The sequence below is a fragment of the Rhamphochromis longiceps genome, linkage group LG11 (genome assembly GCF_057381845.1).
Source record: "Rhamphochromis longiceps isolate RC_006_pf linkage group LG11, R_longiceps_female_GT1.1, whole genome shotgun sequence".
Lineage (NCBI taxonomy): Eukaryota > Metazoa > Chordata > Actinopteri > Cichliformes > Cichlidae > Rhamphochromis > Rhamphochromis longiceps.
Window position 1 is genome coordinate 33,355,228 of NC_140567.1, and position 15,058 is coordinate 33,370,285.

Here is a 15,058-nt window from a genome sequence, read left to right on the forward strand (position 1 = left end):
AACTTTCTAGACTTCTGTGGAACTCATCAGTTTTTTAAAGGGGTGTTAGCTCTTGCACTTCACTGTTGTGACATATGATGAGAAAATGTGACATTATATCTAATCCTCATATTTCTTAGATTTTTTTGTTGCATTGTTCTAAAAAGTCAAAAAGTCCAGACGGTGGATTAAACGTTGACGTATTTTTGACTGTGACACATATCCTCCCTACTAGGGGTTGGCAGTGGTACGTTCCAGATGACAGCTCGTTCTGAGCTAGCCTTCATGCCTGAGCATCAGCATACTGTCGGAGCCACGGACAGTGTAGAGTTATTTGAAAACTCGGTGGTTTATTTGTGCCATTATCGTCTCGTTTGAAGCTAATATTGGCCAGAATGTCTGCTTTAAAGAAAGGAGACTTGTCACCAAGTGAAAAGGAGTTGTTTGAGGTTATTACTGCAGGTAAGCTGGCTAACGCTAATCCCTGAAAACACCATACCGCAGTTAGCTCTTGTTAGCTCTTTGGAGAAAATGTGACTGAATTAAATAACTGAACCGCAGTTAAAGCCGTGATGCATGTTTGCAGCTTCTTTATTAATAGCAGTTGACTTTAAAATTAGCTGTGTCAAAGCTTGTGAATAGCTGATGTTAGCTCAAAGCTAATCATTCAGGCTAAAATGTAGTCCCACCTCACTAATGCAAACTTGCAGGATAACATGAGTTTTAAACGTGATCTAAGTGGACAGAACTACATGGTAGATTAGAATGATTATGCAGTGTATAAGTTGGACTATGGCAGACTAATTTAGAAAAAAAATCTTAATTTAATATAGTTTAGTAGCTGTAAATCGTAGTGTTGTGTGTACTGAAATAATACTGAGGGGTTTTTTGTCTTTAGGAAACGTTCAAGAGGCCTCAAGGTTGCTGGGCTGTAAGGATGTTCGAGTCAACTGTTTGGATGAGGTAAAAGAGTATGTCTGATCGCAATATCGAGAAAACAAAACATGCACATGTAACAAAGCACGTTATCTGTCTCGTCTCTTTTACGTATTTAATCGAATGTTGACTTGCAATGATAATTTTTAGTTACGTTTAATTTATATTAACAGCGTATGCACTAATAATTCTTTTTTTGAGTACAGATACTAAATCTGGTGTCATAAATTGACAACTTACTGGACATTTTTCAAAAGCTCCTCTCTACCTCGTTTACAAGGGTCAGGGGGGCGGGGGCATCGATTTATATTATTTCTTGTGTCTTATCCTTGTGACAAAAATCGCATTCATCTCTAATTACGATATAATCATCAGGCCAAAAGGTTCAAATGGTAAAATAACTACATCTGAGACACCATCTGTGGTTTCATCTAAAAAGTAAGTCTTTTCATTTCAGGACTGCAGTGTATTTGTGGAGCACACATGATGAGCTATTTAAGACAAGGTCAAACACATGTGTTGCTGAATAAAAGGACAAATTATAAGTCACCACTCTGAAGGACTTTAGAGGACGTTTGTCCTGTCCACCTGTCAGAAGCAGATGGTTGTAGTTTGATGGTTTTTAACTTTACTGTACCTGTAGCAGATGGTGAAGGTAAGTACAGACAGATAATAAAAACAAGCATTTTAACTGTTTAGAAGCAATTGTAGTAACCTTTTTTTTTAATCTATTAGTTTTGAATTTTTTTCTGTAAATATTTCCTTATTTCTAATCTTTGCTTAAATGCAATAAATATCAGCAGCTTTTCTTAACTTTTTTGTCTTATCCACAGTATGGGATGACTCCTCTCATGCACGCCGCTTACAAGGGAAAAGCAGACATGTGCAAGTTGTTGCTTCAACACGGTGCAGATGTGAATTGTAATGAGCATGAGCATGGATACACAGCGCTGATGTTTGCTGGCCTGTCAGGTAAAACCTGTGTGTGCATGTTGGTTTTAATCGCTCCAGCAGCATCACTGAAGAATCAGTTGTTTCTTTATTAAGTGTTGTGACTTTCCTTCTTTTGTGCCTGCAGGAAAGACTGATATCACATGGATGATGCTGGACGCAGGGGCAGAAACAGACGTAGTTAACTCTGTCGGAAGGACTGCTGCACAGATGGCAGCTTTTGTTGGTACGTTTGGAGTAACGGTTAGCTTTTAGGTCTAGTGGTCTACACACAAAGACAAAAAGACAGAGACAAAACCTTTTTAGTCAGATTTTTTTTTCTTCTTTTTGCATGGGAAAAAAAACTAGAGATTGGCATTAGCTTCAGTTTTTTTTTATGTATTTCTTTTTCTTAACATCCCTTACCTACCTACTTGACCTACATTAGATACAAATTATTGGAACTGACTGATCTTGGGTATGATCACTTTTTTTGATTACATCACTTCATTTTTTGCTAGCTGGTACATTCCACCATCCGTGCCCTCCATACACACTGAAGAAATCTTAGAATTGCCTTTAGTATTTCCGTTTGACTGGTCATTTGTTGTACATGTGCTAAAACAAATGAACAAACTAATTTGTTCTCTCTTTAGGGCAACATGATTGTGTCACAGTGATCAACAACTTCTTCTCCCGTGCCAGACTGGATTACTACACTAAGCCTCAGGGTTTGGAGAAGGAACCCAAGCTACCACCCAAACTTGCTGGACCTTTGCATAAGGTCATCATGAGCACCAACCTGAACCCTGTCAAGGTAAAGCTTCCCTGGTTTCTAAAAGGTCATGATATAAAAATATATAATTGATGCAGCTATTGTTATTACCCACTGATACAGATTAAAGTGCTGTTGCAGTCTTTATTTATTCATTTGCAAATATTACTCTGATTTCTTCTGGTTATGGGCATTGTGCAGCAAACTTTCAAATACATTTTGTCACTGAGCAATGGGGTATAGTTAAAAACAGCCAGATACTGGTTTAGCTCTGATTGACTGGTCAACAGCAGGGATGTCCTGTGGTGCACTTGGAGCTATGAACGGAACTGAAAACAGATTTTTACATCACAGATTATGAGCAAAGACATGTAAACTGCATTTCTTTTACTAAGAAGAACCTCGGTGTTTGATTTGTTTTCCAGATGGTGATGCTGGTGAAGGAGAATCCTTTACTGGCGGAGGTGGAGGCGCTGGACAAATGTCGCCGGGTGATGGAGCTTATCTGTGAGAAGTGCATCAAGCAGCAGGACATGAACGAGGTGTTGGCCATGAAGATGCACTACATCAGCTGTGTGCTGGGAAAATGTGCCTCCTTCCTCAAAGACCGTGAGGACAAGCTAGACGGTCTCCTTAAGAGGTGTGTGATCTAAAAATGATCTTTGTTAGTGTTAGTCAGTGTTGTGACCAATATGGAGCGTAACAACACTGATGGTGACAGAATTGTTGGTTATTCTACCCACTCTAAGGCTACGTTCACACTGCAGGTCTTAAAGCTCAATTCCGATTTTTTGATCAAATCCGATTTTTTTTGTCTGCTCGTTCACACTACAAATAAAATGCGACAGCAAACGCGCTCTAGTGTGAACGCTCAAAGCGGCCCGCATGCGCAAAAGAAGACGTCACACACACAACGCGCTCTGTTTAGACCCAGAGCAAACCGTATTGTTTGACTGCTGGCCCTTAATATAAAGACTTCGGACTTCATGTTTCCCAATTTTTGCTTTAAGCTATTTTGTTATTTACATAATAATGTAGATAACCTAATAATGATCCTTATTGCTGTTTTAGAGGAGCGGTGCTTCAAAGGATAGTTGCAGATTTCTGTCAGAATCTGCAGGTTATGCAGTACAAATAAAATGTTCACGTTTCTCCAACGTTGTCTTCCCAGCAGTCTCACCGGATGGCCAGGAAGCATTCGCAATTTCTTCTCGGGCGCTTCTCCGGCGCTGATAATTGGCGTCTGTCTTGTGTCAGTGACATAAAAGACGGATTTAATGCGACATGACCGTTCACACAGCAGTCGCTTTCTGAAACATCGGATATGTATCAGATTCAGTACCACATACGAAAGTGACCCAGATTGGATTTGAAAATATCGGATTTGTGCCGTTCACACTGTCACACCATGATCGGATATGGGTCGCATAGGGTCAAAAAAATCGGATTTGATGCGCTTTCGCCTGCAGTGTGAACGTAGCCTAACACTCAAGCCTGATCCTGAGTGGAGCTATGTCTGTTAAAACCAAAAATTCCAAAATGCAGTGAATTTTATTATTTTAAGTTATTTTTGAGATGACATCCACTGTACAGTTATAAATGCCTCTAATCCTTGTTTTCCAGCTTGCTGAAGGGTCGGGACTCTGATGGTTTCCCCGTGTATCAAGAGAAGTTTATCAGAGAATGCATTCGCAAATTCCCATATTGTGATGCTACTCTGCTGCAGCAGCTGGTGCGGAGTATCGCTCCTGTAGAGATTGTGAGTTTGCAAATCCAACTCACTGGAAAGCTAAATGGATCAAAAGGCTAAATTAAGCAATGTGTATCTTTTCATGAAAAAAAAAAAAAGTCAGAACTTTGTTTTGAATAGGTTTCATTCAAGCTTAATGTATTTTATAATTAGCTGTGTGTGGTGGTTGATTTGTGTCTTTCTTTCTAACATCATTGCAGGGTAACGACCCCACAGCTCTGTCAGTGCTGACTCAGGCCATCACCGGTCAGGTCGGCTTCATGGACGCAGAGTTCTGCACGACCTGTGGAGAGAAAGGAGCCGAGAAGAGATGCTCCATCTGTAAAATGGTGAGCGTCAGAGCTACAACAGATTGTCGGTTTTACCTCAACAATGAAGCCTGTTGTTGTTTCTTTGTTTTAATTTGATGTGAAATTTTTAATTATGACCTTTTCTGAGAGTCCTTTCTTTAACTGACTGCTTGGATTGTTTACCTTTTTTGACATAAACGGTGTACAAATAAAGTTGTTGTTTTTTTTTTTTTTCTCACCAGGTGATCTACTGTGGCCAAGCTTGCCAAAAGATGCACTGGTTCACCCACAAGAAAGTTTGCAAGAAGCTCCAAGAGCAGAGAGAGAAACAAGAAGCAGAAGCAGCCAAACTGAGGATGCAACAGAACAAAGGTATTTTCTTCATTAGAAAGCTAAAATAAGTCACACAAAATAGTAACGCAAACATTTGTCCCACAGAAGCTACTAAATGTAGCTTCTGTGTTAAATGTTACAAAATGTGTGTAATGACAGCGTTCTATTAAAGTAGAATCAGTTCCATTTTAAGGTCATTTTAGCATCAATATCTGACTTTTTACTTAAAATCGTCTGCTTCAGGATCAGTGTGAATAGAGCCATCATGTTTCAATATTTTTCTTTAAATTTCACTTTTGAGAAAACCCTTAAAAGCTCTAATTTTCTGCTTATGGATTTACAACAAAAAATATTTTCAAATTTTAAAAAAAATTATGCTTTTCTTTTTACATTCTTAAAAAAAGAAAATTTAAAAAAGGGAGGCATACAAAATAACATCACTAATTAAGAGCTCATTTGAATTTTCTCCCATATTTAAATAAACTCACAGTAAAAGCATGCTGTGAAAGACTATATTAAAATATGATCAGTTTAATATAGAATTTTAACTGACGGTCATCAAGAGTTGATCAGGGATAAAACACAAAGCTGCATGTGATTAAAATAGGTTTGAATGACTTGTCTTGTTTGTCTTTCAGAGGAGAGTAAAGCTGTGCAGGATGCCACAGACTCCATGCAGGAGCTTTCAGTAGACACTAGCAGTGAGGTCACCCCTTCAAACACTGCAGCAGAAACGGTAACATCAGACCCTGCAAGCACCCCAGCTGCTGGCAACTGATGAACATCTGACAGTTGAAGACAATGACCATCTTCTCTAGGGTCTATCCACACACCACAGAGAGCAAACTGGCCATAAGAATAAACGCCAGATAAAGACTCGAAGAAGGACTCATATTTATTAACAATCTAAGACTCTCACCATAACGGCAAGACACATCCGAGGAATGCCACAGTCTTTGTGTCCTTTTTCTAAGTTAACTTTTCATATGGAATTGTTATAATATCTGAATGTGAACACTGCATAGGCTAAAGTGTTTTTGGTAGACGTCACTGGGAGGGATTCGTAATGGCTCACATCCATTATGGAAAGCAATTCTGCCTTAAACTGTAGCAAACTGTGGGAATGAAGTAACCAATCAGAGTTGTTTCTTTGCAGTTATTTGATGTATTTCTGGGACGTCTTTTGTACTGAAAACATTATGGGAGCTGTGAGTGAAAGGCATGGCTGAAAAATGTTGACCAAAAATGTATATTTTTAAATATAAATGCCATCAGTTTATTTTTCGTGAATGATGAGATGTGACTTTAATTCTCAGGATTTTCCAAATTCCGACTAAATGGAAACATTTACTCCAGCATCCACTGTTGAACAAGGACATCATGTCAGGATGGCAAGTGTCAGTTTGTCTTGAAAGATCTCACTGTTTTAGTTTTGATGTTCTTTCATTTGTTGTGCACCATGAATTATTAGAGAAGCTGAAGTCAAAATATCAAGTTCAATAAGGCTGTGATTGTTCTGAGAGCTGGTGACTTCAAATACATTAAACAGAGACCAACTTCACTGAAATATGCTGTAGATTCTCATTTTTTAAGTGTATTTATTTATGTTTGTTCACTCACTCCTGAAATTATCAGGGTGTGTTTAGTGCAATCGATAGCATGTAAATCCTGTGAAACACACTTGCCCCTGATCACAAATCATCACAAACTGCACATTACTTTTGTGTTTCCAGCTGTGCTCGATGTGCCCTATTGATTTGTTTCGAGTCTTCCTGAGGCCTTGACAAACATATTCAGCATAGCTTTCCTTTATTGTTCAAAATGCCAATTAACACTTTAAACTTTTACCTATAAACATTAAAAGTTACCAAGATGCATTCTGGGACTTGACACCTTTTCATAGTTTAGTAAAGACGTGGAAAATCATTTTGGCATAAGCATAAATGTCAGCGATGGACGAGGAGGCAGAGCGGTTCTGCTAATCAGAAGGTGTTTCGATTTATCCAGTATGCATGCCAAAGTGTCCTTGAGCAAGATACTAAAACTCAAATTCCCCCTAATGCATGGATCTAGGTATGAGTCCATGATGGGGTAAAGACATTCAAGGAATAGAATAATGAGCTGTATTGATGTGCAAATTTGTGAACGGGTGAATTTGAGAAGTTCTTTGAGTGCTGGTATTATTTATCAAGTGTATTACTTTGAGTTTTTTTGGTCAGAATAAAGTGGAAATATGTATGTATGATATATTCTGAGTGATAACTGGACTATAAATCAGTTTTTATTCTGTAATTGTTAGCTTTAACTTTGCTAATTAGGACCAAGCATGAAAACATCAAGTATATATGTGACTCACATTGTTTGTGCTGCTGTAACTTTACTGTATGGTTTCCATTGGTGGTATTTAACATCCAGAAGTGACGCATGTGAAAGAGCATGGAAATATCTTTTACAAGGAATCTGTAGTTCAGAGTATGTTGTCCAGGAAAGAACTGGTTAAAATGCGACGCTTCCTACTGATTTGAAATCAAGTCTGAGTATATCCTGTTCAGCAGACATAAACCACATTCTCCTGTCCATTAACCCATTAAACTCTCTTGTTTAGTGCACACTTAAGATGACTGTACAAACTGTTACTGCCAGTTTACATCTATCATTTCATTTTGCATTTTATTCTGTTTGACATTTGTTTTAATTTCTTTTCATCTCTGGGGTCATCTGTGGCTCACTTTGTGTCAAATAACATTTTGACACAAAGTGATTTACTTTTACTTCCTGTGATTGTTATTGGTCTTGGGGGAAATCTTCAGTTGTAGCTCTTTTTTTTGTCTCAATCCTTCACTGTTTTGGTTTACTGGTACTTTAGGCTATTCAAATTTACGTTTGCAGTGCACCTTTTGCTCTATTTTGAACATATCACAGAAATAATGAGAATGGAGGAGAAACTTTGCACTGTGTAATGACTGAACTTGCATAGGAAGTTAGGAAGCTATCACTGGCATCTTCCAAAAGCCACAGACTGGAGGATGCGGTGACAATCCTGACTGTAAATCTGGAACGACGTCTTCCTCTCTGCTGGCTCCACTTCTAATAACACAACAGAGACAGTTCCTGTGTTTGTAATGACAAACCGCGTGTCTGATATGTCAGAACATTTCAACATCTTTACCTTTTCCATCTAAGATCTGGAGTGAGGGCAGGCGATGGATTACATGTTGGCGATAGCCAAGTTCATGAGAGATGGGATTGAGGAAAAAAGCTGCATTTTAAAATACACAGTATAGTCAAACATCCACATTTGCAAATGGATCTTTAAAGCATGAACAGAATTTCTCAGGCCAGGTTGTTGATCGGTGATGGGTGTGGTTGATGGTTCAGGACTCACTGGCATTTTGGAGCTGCTGCATCCTCCTGAGCTCGTGCATTGTGTCCTCCAACCCTCTGATCAAGTTGTTGTGAAGAAACAGGATTTGCAGGCAGGTCAGATGACTTAGAGCACCTGTGTGGGAGAGAAAGTTTTAAAAAGTCATGACTACATAAGTCTTCTTTTCTAGAACTTTTTCTTCAGGTCCCTACAGCATATCTATATGCACAAATGTGCATGTCGAGGTGAAAAATTACTTTTAATAATTAAAAATAATTTAAGCATTAATTCCAGCACATTAGAGTAAAATGTTTTTTTCACCACTTTATATTCATCTGATTTGTGTAGTAACTTTAAAAAAAAAAATCAAATAACTAATCTAAAAATACATAAGTAAGTATATATGAAAGAAAATAAATTGTTAAATGTTAAATCATTAAAAAGATGGGACTGTGTTATAACAGAGGAAACTATGTATTATTTCAAAATAAAAGTACAAAAGTGTTTGCCACAAATGTGTTGTAGCCTCCCCCAGTATTTCAGGGAGTTTCAGAATTTAGTTTAATAAGGACCTTATATACATGATTTTTTCTTGTAATTCAGGTGATGCTCTTTCTTAAAAGAAAGACTGCAGCACTTGTTTCAACACCTAAAAATTAAAGTACCTAACTAAATATGTTGCAAACTGTGAGTAAAAATAGAAAAATATATTATACGCATATTTAAAAAAAATCTACCATTAGACTTTCTTTTGACCCAGTAAAAATTACGAGTTTGTGTTTCTTTTTGTTGTTGTTGTTGTTTTTTGTTTGTCTCTTTTTTCATTCAGGGGAGAATGAGAGGTTAACCTGAGACAGACTTGATGTTGTTATTTTGAAGGTAAAGCTCAGTCAAGCAACAGTTGACGGAACGGCAGCTCAGCTCTCTAATCTGTAAGAATTAGAGAGAAATAAATTTAATCGTCTGTTCCATCCTGTATGCAAAAAAAAAGCTGTAAGTAGATTACCTTGTTGTTGTTCAGCCACAACGTCCTCAGAAAGTGAAATCTTGATAAATCAGGAACACTGGTGAGTTTTCTGTTTAACACAATACAAACCGTCTAAATAATCTCTGGAAATTTTTCCTCTGTAAGTTAAAGATATACATATATTTTAGAAAAGTAAATGCTTTTCTTACTTTGTGGCAAGGCTGAGTTGACAAACATCGCAGTCCCTTCTTATTCCACGCTTCTGGAGAGAGTCTTCGATGACCTGTGGGTAGTAGGAAAAGGAAAAAAAGGGGTAAAACTTACATTCATGGCTGTGAAATGGTTGTGAGTGGTGTTGAGGTTAAAGCCGATTCACCTTGCCCACCTCCATCTTCTGCTATATTTCCTGACCAAGGCACACCTGTTGCCAGGATACACCTGTTGAAATCACAACAAACACAAAAGTTGCTCTTCTATTTCAAAAAAAACATGTGATTGTGATATGTGATGTTGTTGGTTTTTCTCTCATAGGGCTGTGGGAGATTTACGCACTTTTTGTTCATTTTTGCACAGGTTAAAGAGTTTATGTTTGTAACATCTGCAGGACAGCCAGAGATCCAGCAGAGGGCAATGCTTCACCAGACCTGAGTGGCAAAGTCAGTAGAATTCATTTAGGTTAACACAGTACATGCAGCAACCTAAATGATTAGTCAGATTTTTCTATTATCGCCAGCTGCATTTCAGCCACTTAGTGCAGTGATTCACATTTAAGTAACAACAGTTTAAGTCTCCATATGTGGAAAGTCATGTTTAAAGTACTTTTTTCCCATTTACTTTATCTGAAATTTGACTGTTTGTTTTTATTAACGTGCTTGCATGAACTATGTGTGCAACAAGGATGGCTTTTTGACCCCAGATACTATGTTTAGTGTCTGTTAGTCATAAGTAGAAACTGTCTCTTATGCTCTCAGACAGTTAACTGTTATTTAATGTGACTGGGCATGAAACAGAGCACTAAAACCTATTTGTGAAACTGACAACGGGAAAATTTGCTAAGTTACTTGTTCTACATTTCTTTCTTTGTCATGGCTCACTCGTCTTCACATTGTTGGAAATAGTTTTACTTGCATAAATGTAAAATCAGGCTACACTGTTACATCTTCAACATTACATAAATATTTTAAATAGAAAATATGTCTATGTAAAGTTTTAATAATCATTTTCATTTACAAATATTTACATTATTATTTTATTTAAGTCCTTCATAGACTTCCATACATAAAACTGAAATTATGGCTCTTGAGGAACTTGTGTTTGGTCACATCTATTCTCAATCTAATCTTAATTGACTTAATCGCTTTTGATTAATCAAAGTACTGATATACTGTAAATAGCCTCAGCTTGCGGTCAATTTGATGGGTGTTCAATCACATTTCATAATCTTCTTTATCAGCTGGAACAGGCTGATTGTAAAGTGGTTGCATAAAAATGAAAACTGTCAGTGGGAAGCATGATGATGACAAGAGTGATACCACTCCCCCTCTTTTGTTTGTATTATACATACAGAAGCTGACTAGCTTTGTTTACCACAAATGCTTGAAATGCAAAAACAGCTTGTTATAAATGGTAACTTAAGACAGCTAGCAGCATTTCTAAAACTCACAAATAACAACACATTTATTTGCCTTACATTGGCGTTTTCTACCTTTCCTTTTCACTATAACATTTCAAAAGTGTAAAAAGCAAACTGGCTAAACTCTGTATTGGATTCCACTATGACACCATGAAATCTTGTTGTTCTAAGCACCTCGGAGGACCTGCCAGTGTTCCTCCATAAATTTCGTTTGTCACATTCTCTTTTATCTTTTTGTGTAATCTGGGATTATGATGTTGAAATTTAGGGCTGGATCAGGTGACCCTGAATCCTCCGTTAGTTACACTGCATTAGGCCTAGGCTGCTGGGAGTTCCCATGATGGACTGAGTGCTCACTCAACTCTTTTCATTTCAACATCATTTCATTTAATCATTAGTTATTATTCATCTCTTGCCGTCTTCCAAAGTGTGTGTTTTATGCTGTCTTCCCAGCCGGTCATGGCAGATGACTGCCCCTCCCTGAGCCTGGGTCTTCCGGTTGTTTCTTCCTTTTGAAAGGGAATTTTTTTCTTCCCAGTGTCGCCAAGTGCTTGCTAATAATAACAGTGTAAATACCAGACAGGTAAACTCGGGAGAGAACAGCAGTGACTGAGACACCAGCCACGTTTTGTTCAGCTTCTGCTGAGAACTTTTCCAAACTGTGTTGCCACATTGACCCTTCCTTCTTGGCTTTGTTCCAGGTGTTGTGCATACCTTTTGTACCCCTCCGGTTGCCCTCGCCTCACCTCTCATTACTGCATACGGGCACTTCCTGGTCATGCACACACTCCTGCTTGTCAATATGCTGTTAACCCGGCCACCTTTCATTTCCCATGAGGGTTGGGGGAAGCGTGTTCCTGCTGCTGAGTTAGAGCGTGTGCAGAGAGGGAGTCGCTCTCACCTTTTTTTTTTCTTTTATATGGTGAGGACACAAAAGGTAGAGCCTATCATGTTTATCCTTCGGCTTTCACCCACTCCCATAAGAAGCTCAGAGGGGCGTCAAAGTGTAAATAGTCCTCTGAGAAGAGTTGGCCACGTTGTCCTTTATTTTCTCTCGGAAGTAGAGTGAATGAGCCCCCGGTGTTCCTGTTTGAGGAAAAACAAAAGAGAGAGGAAACAATAACAGAAGCTCAGTGTCAAGCTTAATGACAGAAACCAATCATCTGCGGAAGGGATAGAAAGGAATTACATTTATGCAGGTGTGGTACTACACTGCAAAAACACCACTTATGAATGAAGCTTCCAATTTAATGTCCATCTCCAAAGTCATATTAATCTGTCTTGAGAATTGTATGTAGTCAGTAGCATTGATCATGTTAGAAAATCCTGAAAGGTGTTGAGCAGGCCAGTCAACGTCTTTCTCACAAACTGGGAAAACCATTTCATTATGAACGTTTCTTTCTCTCCTGCACAATTAAATTTTTCTTTTCACTCAAACTTTTTTCTTACTTTCCTCCCTTATTTTGTCTTGTTTCTTTCCTTCATTGTTTTCTCCTTTTATCTTTCCCATTTCTATTTTTCCTTACTTTACTTAATTTGTTTTTCTCAAGTCTCTTGATATTCGTTTCATCCTGCTAATGTTGTTTCTATTTGTTTTTCCTTCTTAATTTCCTTTTTCCTTTCCATTTTATCGTTCTTCTTTCTCTTTCCCTTTTGTTTCTGCCTTTCTGCCTTCTTACATTCTTTAATTTGCCCATCCTAACCCACTTCTTTCCTAAATTTTTGACAATTCTTATTAATTTTTAAACAAATTTGGAAAATTTTGATTTTTAACATCGTAGTCCATCTGAGTATTTCTTCCATCTCACTCAGCAGAAGAATGACATCCTCAGGCTGTCTCTCCTGAAAAGGGAGACCAGCCCTAAAAAGTGTTTGTGTTATAATAAAAGCAAACAGGTAAGAGATCTTGCATATCAACTTTCATTCACATGAGCAACAATTAGTGCCTGTGCATGACACCGCTTTTCATATCTGTAAGACAAGCCTGGATTGAGTGTTCCCCACAAAAGTAATTATATCTCTTGTTGTTTTGTACAGCGAACATACAAAGACTCCAGTTAGTCTGGGCACTTGAATCATTAGACGTGTAACTGACAGGAACTGAGGGGTCGGCAGAGGGAGGATACAGCAAATTACCCACACACAGTATCAGCTTTCATCACTGAATTCAAGGCAAGTCCCAACGTGGAGTATGTCTAATGTGACAAACTGAGCAGGAGGTACAGCTTAACCCGGTGTCTTTAACCGTCAGCCTTGCAGACGTTTGCAGTTAATTTTCTAGTATCACTACTGAAGATGAGCACTTTCATCTGCACTTATAATTATCAGGTTTAGTCATGAGTGATGCATTTTTTTTTTTTAAACTTTCTGCGATTGGTCTGGAACACAGAAAGTCAGAGAGGTTAGATTTTTCTTTTATTTTGAAGAACATGCTGTAAAATTGTTCATAGTTCAGTCATATTTACCTTTATTTAGAGTCAAAGAGCATATTATTATAATTAATCCATTATTTTCATTTCCAGCTCAACTCTATTTTTATTCTTGGACTTCATTAGACGAGCATGAGTCACCATTCTTATGTAGCTTATACTGAATGTTGGTTCAGTCCTTAAGTTCATGCACAGTTTGAAGCCAGCTGTTTTAGCTCATGTTTTTTTAAGCCCACCGTTCCTTTAAGCCTGCTTTGGCTACTCCTCACAAAAAAGAAGGTTTGAACAGCAGGTGGGTGAGGCTGTGTGCCTGAGGTTATCATATAAGGGACATCCACTCTTTGACATGATAAATAGCCAAGAGCAATTTTTTTTTAGGGTAAAACTGAGAGTTTAGAGCAGTTTGAATCTCGAGATTCTGGCTCACAGGGACTCTGCACATACACAGACCTCATTATTATGAGGTCCACTTTATAGACTCTACCTATTCTGGACAGAGTATATATTTTTCAGCCGCATGCAGTTTGGATTTGTCTCATGTTTTAAATTTCACTGTAATTTAGGAAATCAAATTCACACGCACATGGATAGATGGATGGATGCCACATTGTGAATTATACTGACTTTGCTTTGCTGACTCCTGCTTCTCTCGTGCCACCATTAAGTTCACAATTGAGGTTGTATGAGTGCCATGAAATAGCATGGAGATGGTGTGATGGTTTGCACTGTTGCCTCACAGCAAGAAGGTTCTGGGTTCAAATCCAGACTGAGCCTTTATGTGTGGAGCCTGGCCAGCCTGTGTTACCTCCAGTTATTTGAACTTCCTCCTTGTATAAAGACATGTAGGTTGAGTAAATCAGTGACCCTAAATTTGCTCTAGGTGTGAATGGTTATCTGTCTCTATGTGAAGGTGGTATACCGTGCAACTTGCCCTATGACAGCTGGGATAGGCTCCAGCTTTCCTGCAACCCTCATTTAATATGCAGAGGCGAACAGATTTAGCACAGACATTTATGATCTTCCCAGGATGAGCCTAAAATTTGATGACCCTAAAACTTTCGCTGTAGTACCATGTGATCAGGTATAATTATTAATTTGTCAAATCAGTAATGATGTTTATAAGCTAATATTTACATTGCCATTGTGTTCACTTGTAATCATCACATTTAGGAGTAATTAGCAACTTTGAGGAAATCACAGGCCATCTTCCCATGAACCTCTACCAAAGAGTCTTTTCATGACTAGATGAGCTGCGCCCTGCTGGCGCAGTTGGAATCAACTGGAATCCACCATTTATGTGTTTGTGTTGAAAACACAGACGTTCCTGAGCCTCCCATAGCTACTATCAAAACTGTTGCTTTTTCTCTTCTTCCATCCTTATACAGACCACTTCGTGTAAGGTACTTTTTTGTACTTGGTAAGAATCAGCAGGTTTGGCCTGAAGTGAAGTCCCGATGGCTTTAGCAGATATCACATACATTGGGAAGAGGCTCTGCACTGAAGAAATCCACCACTTTCCAAAGAGCTTGGGAAAGCCAATATCAGCTGCCATGACCGCAGTAATGGCACCATATTGGGAGCTGAAAGTTGACCTGGAGAAGCAATTACAGTCAAAGTTGGTAAAACAACTTCAAGGTCAGACATGGCGCTCATTTGTTTCATGAGGAGGATT

General features: G+C 38.3%; 2 protein-coding genes across 2 annotated transcripts; one reads left to right on the forward strand and one right to left on the reverse strand.

Moving 5' to 3' along the window:
• Positions 1 to 244: 244 nt before the first annotated feature.
• Positions 245 to 6,560, forward strand: ankmy2a (ankyrin repeat and MYND domain containing 2a). Its single transcript, XM_085423745.1, has 10 exons — positions 245 to 441; positions 878 to 942; positions 1,749 to 1,887; positions 1,994 to 2,092; positions 2,502 to 2,662; positions 3,046 to 3,260; positions 4,244 to 4,379; positions 4,571 to 4,699; positions 4,903 to 5,032; positions 5,632 to 6,560. The coding sequence occupies exons 1-10, from the start codon at positions 375 to 377 to the stop codon at positions 5,769 to 5,771; spliced, it is 1,281 nt and encodes a 426-aa protein (XP_085279871.1). The 5' UTR covers positions 245 to 374; the 3' UTR covers positions 5,772 to 6,560.
• A 149-nt stretch (positions 6,561 to 6,709) lies between these two features.
• On the reverse strand, positions 6,710 to 9,715 carry lrrc72 (leucine rich repeat containing 72). The gene is made up of 7 exons (XM_085423747.1): positions 9,701 to 9,715; positions 9,534 to 9,607; positions 9,364 to 9,433; positions 9,206 to 9,287; positions 8,379 to 8,492; positions 8,163 to 8,252; positions 6,710 to 8,080 (listed from the first exon to the last, which is right to left on the reverse strand). The coding sequence occupies exons 1-7, from the start codon at positions 9,713 to 9,715 to the stop codon at positions 7,986 to 7,988; spliced, it is 540 nt and encodes a 179-aa protein (XP_085279873.1). The 3' UTR covers positions 6,710 to 7,985.
• Between the last annotated feature and the right edge of the window lie 5,343 nt (positions 9,716 to 15,058).